The sequence below is a fragment of the Pristiophorus japonicus genome, chromosome 20 (assembly GCF_044704955.1).
Source record: "Pristiophorus japonicus isolate sPriJap1 chromosome 20, sPriJap1.hap1, whole genome shotgun sequence".
Lineage (NCBI taxonomy): Eukaryota > Metazoa > Chordata > Chondrichthyes > Pristiophoridae > Pristiophorus > Pristiophorus japonicus.
The window spans coordinates 14445504-14457077 of NC_091996.1; the positions used below are offsets into that span (position 1 = coordinate 14445504).

Below are 11574 nucleotides of genomic sequence, written 5' to 3' on the forward strand. Positions count from 1 at the left end.
TGCTTGCTCTGTGAATCACGGAGCTGATTGTTCCACAGAACCTGCTCTGTCAATAACAGGGCCACATTCTGACTGATTGGCACTACCACTGACGTCCATTCTATAACACTCAATCTGTTACTAAATGCTGTCCATTCTCGTCTCTGTCAATCAAAGTGAGATCTGCTCAGTAACTCAGATTTTTTTTGAAGCTTTCCAAACATAAAAATGTTGCCAACCAAAGGTCAACCGCTACATCAGGGCTGATTTTAACCCTGCCCGCCAGCAGGAATGAGGCAGGCAGGTGGTTAAAATGGCGGTCGGGCTTTTCCTGCTGCATTTACGCACTACGCTATTTCAATTGTCGGGTTTTCTGCAGTGTCGTGGGCCGGGAGACCTCATTACTATTTAAACTGCGGAGTCTGATGATGTGATTCGGGCCCTGATGTGATATTACCTGCTGATCGCCGCAGTGATGCTCAATGCCGAGGTCGCCAGTGAAAGCTGGTGGCAGGCAGGATCGTAGCTAGAAGAGGCTCGGGTAGGTTTTAGTTTTTTACGGTTTTCTTTCAGGCCACAACCTCCGTTCCCCATCCACTGATTCCATCCCTCTCCCTAGCATCTGAATGAGGCTGAACCAGACTGTTCGCAACCTAGGTGTCATATTTGACCCTGAAATGAGCTCTATGTAACATGGCCCATCTCCGCACCTTGCCTCAGCTCATCTGCTGCTGAAACCCACATCCAAGCCTTTGTTAACTCTAGACTTGACTACTCCAATGCACTCCTGGCTGGCCTTCCACATTCTACTCGACGTAAACTAGAGGTCACCAAAACTTGGCAGCCCGTGTCCTAACTCGCACCACGTCCCGCTCACCCATTACCCCTGTGCTCGCTGACCGACATTGGCTCCCGGTTAAGCAACACCTTGATTTTAAAATTCTCATCCTTGTTTTCAAATTACTCCATGGCCTCACCCCTCCCAATTTCTGTCATCTCCTCCAGCCCCACAACCCCCCCCCCCCCCCCCGAGATGTCTGCGCTCCTCTAATTCTGCCCTCTTGAGCATCCCTGATTATAATCACTCAACCATTGGTGGCCGTACCTTCTGTTGCCTAGACCCCAAACTCTGGAACTCCCTGCCTAAACCTCTCCGCCTCTCTACGTCTCATTCCTCCTTTAAGACACTCCTTAAAACCTACTTCTTTGACCAAGCTTTTGGTCATCTGCTGTCATTTATTCTTATGTGGCTCAGTGTCAAATTTATTTGTTTTGTCTTATAACACTCCTGTGAAGCGCCTTCGGACCTTTCACTACGTTAAAGGTGCTATATAAATACAAGTTATTGTTGTTGCTGTAGGAGCAGGTCTTCCGAGCACCGCAAGGGAAGCTTGGGCCGGGCTGCCCTCTTCCTCCTTTGCCTGCAATAGGCTCTGGATGCCCTCCTCACCTTACATCCAGGGACCATTCCCTGAGGTCCCCAGCAGCAGCCTCACGCCATGCGAAATCTCACGTCCTGATTAATGGCCTGGGACTTAACATGGCCCAGACTTCACGCCACCGGAGTCATAGGAACAGGAGTAGGCTGTTTAGCCCCTCAAGCCTGTTCCGCCATTTATATTTTGTGACCTAACTCCGTACACCTGCCTTTACCCCATATCCCTTAATATGCCTGGTTAACAGAACTCTATCAATCTCAGATTTAAAATTAACAATTGACCCAGCATCAACAGCCATTTGCAGGAGAGAGTTCCAAACTTCTTCTACCCTTTGCGTGTAGAAGTGTTTCCTAACTTCACTCCTGGAACTTCCCATCTGCCCTGGCCTCCTCCGCACCCTGCAATCACACCTGCAGTTAACATCCTGGCAGACTGATAACCGCTATTACAGCACTAGTCCTGCAATCTTTGAAGATATAACGAGCATGGTGGATAGAGGTGTACCGATGGATGTGGTGTGTTTAGATTTCCAAAAGGCATTCGATAAGGTACCACACAAAAGGTTACTGCAGAAGATAAAAGTACGCGGAGTCAGAGGAAATGTATTGGCATGGATAGAGAATTGGCTGGCTAACAGAAAGCAGAGAGTCGGGATAAATGGGTCTTTTTCGGGTTGGAAATCGGTGGTTAGTGGTGTGCCACAGGGATTGGTGCTGGGACCACAACTGTTTACAATATACATAGATGACCTGGAAGAGGGGACAGAGTGTAGTGCAACAAAATTTGCAGATGACACAAAGATTAGTGGGAAAGCGGGTTGTGTAGAGGACACAGAGAGGCTGCAAAGAGATTTAGATAGGTTAAGCAAATGGGCTAAGGTTTGGCAGATGGAATACAATGTCGGAAAATGTGAGGTCATCCACCTTGGAAAAAAAAACAGTAAAAGGGAATATTATTTGAATGGGGAGAAATTACAACATGCTGCAGTGCAGAGGGACCTGGGGGTCCTTGTGCATGAATCCCAAAAAGTTAGTTTGCAGTTGCAGCAGGTAATCAGGAAGGCGAATGGAATGTTGGCCTTCATTGCGAGAGGGATGGAGTACAAAAGCAGGGAGGTCCTGCTGCAACTGTACAGGGTATTGGTGAGGCCGCACCTGGAGTACTGCGTGCAGTTTTGGTCACTTTTCTTAAGGAACGATATACTAGCTTTGGAGGGGGTACAGAGACGATTCACCAGGCTGATTCCGGAGATGAGAGGGTTACCTTATGATGATAGATAGAGCAGACTGGGTCTTTACTCGTTGGAGTTCAGAAGGATGAGGGGTGATCTTATAGAAACATTTAAAATAATGAAAGGGATAGAAGACAAGATCGAGGCAGAGAGGTTGTTTCCACTGGACGGGGAGACTAGAACTAGGGGGCACAGCCTCAAAATACGGGGGAGCCAATTTAAAACCGAGTTGAGAAGGAATTTCTTCTCCCAGAGGATTGTGAATCTGTGGAATTCTCTGCCTAAGGAAGCAGTTAAGGCTAGCTCATTGAATGTATTCAAGTCACGGATAGATTTTTAACCAATAAGGGAATTAAGGGTTACGGGGAGCGGGCGGGTAAGTGGAGCTGAGTCCACGGCCAGATCAGCCATGATCTTATTGAATGGCGGAGCAGGCTCGAGGGGCTAGATGGCCTACTCCTGTTCCTAATTCTTATGTTCTTATGTTCTTATAAGATAACACTGTGTCTATTTTGTCTTTACCTCAGCATCAAAGATTTGCCTGTAGACCTTTCCACTGGGTACAACACGAACTTCACTCATCATGGAATGGGACAATCTTTCGTCATGCAGAATGAATCAGCATCAGGCAAGAAAGCAACCTCCTAAAATGGATGGAGAGAACATTATTAAAGAGGAAACCGAGGCAAATACAGGAGGTAGCCATAGTGCTGGCAAAAACAGAGAGGAATATAATATGCTAATATCTGTATGAGTTTATATCTGCAACCTTTCCTACAGCCCCCACCTCAATAAAAATATGTGAAGCATTAACAGTTCTTTGGAAACTTTTCTGTTCAGCATATAACCTAACTCTAATGCTCTGATTCTCCTAAAATACAAGTTTTCAAGAAGGGACCTGTGGATCTTCAAGTCAATAGGCTAAACTTTCCTTTCATTTTCGGCGGGTTTTCGGCGATTTTCTTGGCAGTACAGCTGTTTTTCCGCCCAGCGAAAGTTTCCCCCTTAGTTTTTCAATGGTATCACCCAAATCTCAAAACACCCGCTGGGACCAAACCGCCGACGTGCACCGCTGAAAAAATCGGCAGGGCATAAGTTTGGCCTCAATAGAAGCCCGTCCAGATCACCATGGGAACCGCCCTGTAAAAGTGGCGGTTGGTGAGCACTTTGCCAAAGAAAGGCAAGTTAAAGGTTCTTTATATAGTTATTTTTTAAATTGTAAAACGCCGATTCGGTGTAAAAGTGTCTTGGGAATATTTTTTAACTTCTTTTTTTAGTGACATTTCTTTTTTAAGTTTTCACCCTCCCTAGACCCAACCGCAGCCTCCGACTAAGTTTTTTTTAAAACGCCCATTTTACTTAATTTCCCCTTTACCGCCGAGAAAACCGCTGAGAATAATGGTGCAAGATCCATTTTCTCGCCGGGCGATTATTTTTAACTTAAAAGTGGACATTTTTGCCAGCATTACTTACTGAACGTTAGCGGTTTTTCTGGGCAGGCAATCGGGTGCTGAGGGGCTCTCGGGAAAGTTATCACCAACAAAATTGCAATTTCTGTAGTCCAGGATTCAGCTTGTTTGATTGGCAATCCCGTTACCAAATCGTGACCCTCTGCCTTCCAAGAGACACCAAATCCAGAAAGTGAGGATGCGGGTGCTCCAGATCACAACTTGATTGTTTCTGTTGCTAATCTCTATATACTGTATATCTTACACTTAGCAGATCAATCACACTTCAGATGTCAGACTCTGTATAAAGAACAGCAACAAACCACAGCTGAATCATTTTAAAAGGTATACAAAAGCAGAAGGAATCATCTCCAGCTGTTTTTTTTTTTGACTCAACATGTGGCGATCACATAGAATTACATAATTACATAGAAATTACAGCACAGAAACAGGCCATTCGGCCCAATTGGTCTATGCCGGTGTTCATGCTCCACACGAGCCTCCACCCACCTTACTTCATCTCACCCTATCAGCATATCCCTCTATTACTTTCTCCCTCATGTGTTTATCTAGCTTTCCATTTAAATTACATAGGATTACATCGTAATACGGCACAGAAACAGGCCATTTGGCCCAACCAGTCCATGCCAGCGTTTATGCTCCACTCGAGTCTCATCCCATCTTTCTTCATCCAAATCTATCAGCATAACCCTCTATTCCCTTCTCCCTCATATGCTTGTCTAGCCTTCCCTTAAATGCATCAATACTATTCGCTTCAGCCACTCCCTGTGGCAGCGAGTTCCACATTCTCACCACTCTCTAGGTAAAGAAGTTTCTTCTGAATTCCCTATTGGATTTCTTGGTGACTATCTTGTATTGATGGCCTCTAGTTTTGCTCTTCCCCACAAGTGGAAACATTCTCTCTGTATCTACTCTATCAAAACCTTTCATAATTTTAAAGATCTCTATTAGGTCATTCCTCAGCCTTCTTTTTTCAAGAGAAAAGAGATCCAACCTGTTCATCCTTTCCTGATATGTATACCCTCACATTTCTGGTATCATCCTCGTAAACCTTCTTTGCACCCTCACCAGTGCCTCTATTTCATTTTTATAATATAGCGACCAGAACTATACATAGTACTCTAAGTGTGGTCTAACCAAGGTTCAATACAGGATTAGCATAACTTCCCTACTTTTCAATTTTATACCTCTATAAATAAACCCGAATGCTTTTTATATGGCCTTGCTAACCTGCGTCTCAACTCTTTAGTGATTTGTGCATTTGTACTCTGAGATCCATTTGTTCCTCTACCCCATCTAGAATCGCACCCTCCATGTAATAAGTGAGCACCCTATTCTTGTGAGCACCCTATTCTTCCTACCAAAATATAACACTTCACATTTATCTGTGTTGAACTTCATCTGCCAATTATATGCGCATTCTACAATTTTATTAATGTCCTGTAATTTGTTGCAGTCCTCCTTGGTATTGACTAACCCCCCCAAATTTGGTATCATCCACAAATTTAGAAATTGTGTTTTTGATTCCGAAGTCTAAATAAAAAGGAAAGACTTGCATTTATATAGCGCTGTTCACGACCACCGGACGTCTCAAAGTGCTTTACAGCCAATTAAGTACTTTTTGAAGTGTAGTCACTGTTGTAATATGGGAAAGGCGGCAGCCAATTTGCGCACAGCAAGCTCTCACAAACAACAATATGATAATGACCAGATCATGTTTTAGTGATTCTGATTGAGGGATAAATATTGGTCAGGACACCGAGTATAACTCCCCTGCTCTTCTTCGAAATAGTGCCATGGGATCTTTTACATCCACCTGAGAGTGAGCAGACGGGGCCTCGGACTAACGTCTCATCCAAAAGATGGCACCTCCGACAGTGCAGCACTCCGTCAGCACTGCACTGGAGAGTCAGCCTGGATTTGTGTGCTCAAGACTTGAACCCACAACCTTCTGACTCAGAGGCAACTGTGCTACCCACTGAGTCACTAGCTGACACAAAATCGTTAATATAAATTGTGAACAGCAGTGGTACCAGCACTGATCCTTGTGGGACACGACTGCCTACCTTCTGCCAATATGCATAGCTACCCTTTACCCCTACTCACTACTTTCTGTCTTGAAGCCAGCTAGCAATACTATTTGCCTCAACTCCTTGTGGCAGCAAGTTCCACTTTGTACCTGTGATATATTGACATAGCACAGCACACACAGCTCCTAACATGGCAGGCAGCTCTGTCGGAAGCCTCCGGAACAGCCTGGTTCTGTTTATTATTAACTCTGCACTTGCAGTACACAATACGTCCACATCCACAGTGTGGAGCTACAAACATTGCAAGCTTACAGACATTACACTTCTCCCTCCTTAATGAAGAAGTTATTATAACAAACATCATACATAACTTTCATTTTTATACATAACACTGGATATAGACACTTTTTTTCCATATTTACAAATTTAACTTCCCCACTTGTTTTCTGTTTCGAAGAGGGTACCTTTGCTCTCGAACAGAACCTTCCAAACATGGTGTCGATTTCACACTCATTCGAGGCTCATCCTGAGGAACGTTTCCCTCCACGGAATTTCCTTGATTTTCATTTGAACTCACTCTAACTTCAGGCTCTTTGTTTTCCTGACTTGGACTCAGACATTCATTCTGATTCTCTTCTGGATTTGTTTCCAGTACATTGGATTTAGGATTTGCTACTGGTGTATCAAAACTATCTGATGAGTCAGAAACAATTGAATCATTCCCACCTTCAACTCCTTCCATGTCTGTAGGTAAAATATGATCAATATGAACAAACCTAACCTGTCCATTATCAAACATCTTTATCAAATATGTGCGAAGACCACATATCTTCACCACTCTTCCTAGTAACGACTTTAACCATTTATGGTGATGGTTCTTCACTCTCACCTTCTGGCTTAATTTCACATTCTCTCTTTTACTCTACCTCTATCATGATTCTCTTTCTGTCTTAATTGTGTCTCTTCTACGGACTGTGCCAAATTTGGTTTTAACAACGAGAATCTGATTCGTGGCTGTCGTTTGAGAAACAACTCTGCTGGTGTTCTACCAGTAGTTGTATGAGGAGTATTTCGATATGTAATCAAAAAATTAGCCAATCTGTGATCCAATGACAACTGTCGTTTCTTTGGATTTGGATCCAACATTTGTTTTATGAGGGCACGTTTTACAATTTGAACAATGCGCTCTGCTGCACCATTCGAGGCAGGATCGTGGAACCTTGGTATGTTTCACACCACTTTTGCTCGGGAATTGTGCAAATTCTTCTGAACGAAAATGTGGTCCATTATCCAAAACTATTTCTTCAGGGAGGCCAAATGAAGAAAATAATCTTCGTAAAATGTCCAATGTTTTACTTGTTGTTATTTTCCACATTGGGAACACCTCAAACCACTTCGAATGGCTATCAATCACAATGAACAATTGTTGTCCTTCTAACTCAGCAAAATCAATATGTAGCCTCTGCCACACCCTGGGAGGCCATTTCCAAGGCTGTAATGATACTGATGGTGGTTGCTTGCTTACCGATTGACATGTCGTACACTGACTCACGATGTACTCTATATCTTTATCAAGACCTGGCCACCATAAATAATTGCGTGCAAAACTCTTGGTCAAGCACATTCCCAGGTGCTGGTCATGGAGGTCTCCTAATAATATGGACCTGAATTTATTTGATATAACCACTCTTGCACCCCACATGATACAATCTTTATCGACTGATAATTCATTCCTACGAATGAAGAATGAATGTGTATCTTTGTCTGTTACCTGGTTTGGCCATCCATTTGTAATATAATCATACACCTTTGACATCACTGGATCATGTTTGGTTGCTCTACCAATCTCTTCAGCTGTGACTGGCAGTTCATCAATGTATGAAAAATAAAACACTTCTTCCCTATCGGGTGTAACTTGTGATGGATAAGGCAATCTAGACATTGCATCAGCATTACTGTGATCAGCTGATTGTCTATATTCAATATCATATGTACATGCTGACAAAATCAAAGCCCATCTCTGCATTCAGGCTGCAGCTAATGTTGGAACTGGGGACTTTGGATGGAGGATTGCTGTTAGGGGCTTATGGTCCGTAACGATGGTAAACTTACGACCATACAAGTATTTGTGAAACTTCTTGACCCAAAAATGAATGCCAAAGCTTCCCTTTCAATTTGCACATAATTACTCTCACTGGCATTGAGAGTGCGTGAAGCAAAAGCAATTGGTCTCTCCTCCCCACTAAGTGATACATGAGAGATCACTGCCCCAACTCCATACGGAGAGGCATCACATGCTGGCTTAATCTCCTTAGATATGTCATAGTGAACTAACATAGTGCTCTCTACCAATTTGCTTTTACACTCCTTGAATGCTGTATCGCATTCTTTTGACCACTTCCAATGGACCTGTTTTTTCCAAAAGTTCATTCAGTGGATGTAATATTGTAGCCAAATTTGGTAGAAACTTCCCATAATAGTTCAAAAGACCCAAGAATGAACGAAGTTCAGTGACATTCCTGGGAGTGGGTGCATTTCTAATTGCATCCAATTTTTCAATGGTTGGATGTAAACCATCTTTGTCTACTCTGTACCCTAACTACTCCACTAAGTTTTTAAATAACTCACACTTACGAGCAGACACTGTGCTTCTCTAGCTGTTTGAGGACTTCATTCAATATGTTGTTATGAATTTGCCTATTTGGAGCTGAAATTAGTTTATCATCCAAATAACATACTACCCCTTCAATACCTTGCAAAATCTGGTTCATCACCCCTTGGAATATGGCTGGGGCAGAAGACACTCCAACAGTAGCCTATTAAACTGATATAGGCCTAGATGAGTATTTATAGTCAAACATGACTTGGACTCCTCATCTAGTTCAAGCTGTAAGTAGGCATTCGTAAGATACAGTTTTGAGAAGATCTGACCACCTGCCAGGTACAACAACAATGGGTGTAGCCCAATTACATCGATCTATCTTACAAATAATGTTCTCAGTCTCTAGTCTTTTGAGTTCTTGCTCAACTTTCTCCTCGAGTGCATATGGTATGGAACGTGGCTTGTAGTAAACCGATCTAGCGTCCTTCTGTACCCTGACACTCGCCTTGAAGCCTTGGATCGGACTGCCCGTTTTGCAGAACACCTTCAGATACTTCTTGATAACCTCATCCGTTGATGAAAATCTCGCTTCCACACAGAAAATCTCACTCCAATCCAGCTTCAGTGATCTCAACCAATTTCTTCCTAGTAAGGCAGGCTTGTCTCCTTTCACTACTATTAGAGGCAAGTTCTGAAATTGATCTTTATATTTCACCGGTACGGTGATACGACCTACCACAGGAATTTTCTCTCCCGAGTAGCCTCGCAGCTCTATCTTGGATTTCTCCAGTTGGAAATCACGCAATTTGTCGAGGTACAGCGACTCCGGTACTACGCTCACAGATGCACCCGTGTCGATTTCCATTGGTATCTTGAATTCCGCAACATCTATTTGGATTTTGATACTTTCCGAATCGCTGTCCGTTAACCTCGTGCTCCGATGACGTGTAATTCTAACATCTCCTCGTCCTGTTGTTGTTCTTCCATGCTATGTAGTCTCTTGGGATTTCTACTCATAGCTTTGAACGCTGGCTTCATAGTTTTGAACGCTGATTTACCCTTCAGTCGGCATGTCTTCGCAACTTGCCCAGTCTTTCTGCAGAAGAAACACTCTGCCTTCACGTATGAACAACTTTGAGCAATGCGTTGTCCCAGGCACCTATAGCACGACTTCGACACTCTGTCAGAATTTCCAGTTTCTGAGACTTTGGGCCCCCACCGCCTTTTACTTTGAACCTGCAGGCGATTTACCTCGGTTGACTGACGACCATAATTATTATTTAATTCTCGGGAATATTATCGGCCATGCCCATCGACCTCGCTGTCTGACAAGCAATCTCAAAAGTCAAGTCATCCGTTGTCAATAACTTCCTTCTGATCGCATCATTTTTCACCCCACAAACAAAACGATCCCGTAATGCTCGGTTTTGAAAGTTTCCAAAATTACAGTGCATCAATAGCTTTTTTAATGCTGCGATGTAATCACTGATGCTTTCATCAGTCTTTTGATTCCGAATCCCGAAACGATAGCTTTCAGCAATTTCTAACGGTTTGGGGTTATAGTGCTGCTCTAGCTTCGTTAAAATCTCTTGAAGCGTTGTGTCCTGTGGCTCGTCAGGCACAAGCAGATTTACAAGGGTATCATACAATGCCGGACCTGCCTCCGATAAGAAGATTGCTCTCTTACGTTCCAACACAGCCCGGTTCTGGACTGCATTGTCTGGAACTTCGATTATGTTATTTGCAATGAAATACATTTCTAGCCGATCCACATACGCTTTAAAATGTTCCCGGTCGTGGTCTATATTCACCCAAATGTCCCATTACACCTGCCATTTTAATCTCTAGCTGTTCACACCATGTGCTGTATTTTACCTTGGATTTTTGTAGCTTTTTCCAAAGACAGAAACTTTCAAAATCTCTCTGCCGGTTGGCTGAATCCTTCACCAACAAAATTTAAGCTTCAAATCATCGGAAAAATCCCATCTCATCACCAAATGTGATATATTCACAGAGCACAGCACACACAGCTCCTAACATGGCAGGCAGCTCTGTCGGAAGCGTCCGGAACATGGGCCTGGTTCTGTTTATTATTAACTCTGCACTTGCAGTACACAATACGTCCACATCCACAGTGTGGTGCTACAAACATTACAAGCTTACAGACATTACACTACCCACTCCCTGGGTAAAGAAGTTTCTCCTAAATTCCCTATTGGATTTTTTGGTGACTATGTTATATTTTTGGTCTCCCCCAGCAGGATGACAACTTCGCTGTGTTTTTTTTTTAATTATACAAAAAGTGTTTTTTAATTAAAAAACCAACATTCCAATAGGGTAACTTGTATATCTAAATGTCATCAGAATGAACTGAACACATATACATCCAATGCAACAATCAATATGGGGGAGAACGTGTACAAAGAAACAAGAAAAGCAGTTGATCACATAGAAAAACACATCTACCAGATAATAAAATAATAAAAGCAATAGTTCTTAAATTCAAATTGAATTTGAGATGGGACTTGAGGCAGCAGTTCTTGGGGGAAATACCCTGTCAAACCCTTTCATGATTTCAAAGACCTTTATTAGACACAAATGCATTCAGTGGCTTACCTGAAAACATAATCATTGCTCAGCCATCCCCCGTTTTGTGATGAGCCCGAAACCAAACTTTAGTTGATCATTTGTTTTTGCAGCATTTGGAGGGTACAACAAGTCAGCCAGGCCAGGCCAGGCGGCAGGGGTTGCCCCTGGCAACCGGGAGAGACAACAACAAAATCCCGGGGGCGGGTCCTTTATGTGAACACTCGCGAGAGCTGCC

General features: G+C 43.2%; 1 protein-coding gene across 4 annotated transcripts in view; it reads right to left on the reverse strand.

Annotated features, from left to right (window-relative positions):
• Positions 1 to 11500, reverse strand: part of ccdc180 (coiled-coil domain containing 180) — a 184011-nt gene extending 172511 nt beyond the window's left edge. For all 4 annotated transcript variants that reach the window (XM_070863771.1, XM_070863772.1, XM_070863773.1 and 1 more), the window contains exons 1-2: positions 11367 to 11500; positions 3172 to 3293 (exon numbers count right to left, since the gene is read on the reverse strand). In XM_070863771.1, the coding sequence (XP_070719872.1) occupies positions 3172 to 3234 (63 nt within the window). In that variant the 5' untranslated portion in view covers positions 3235 to 3293; positions 11367 to 11500. The remainder of the gene's footprint in view (positions 1 to 3171; positions 3294 to 11366) is intronic.
• Between the last annotated feature and the right edge of the window lie 74 nt (positions 11501 to 11574).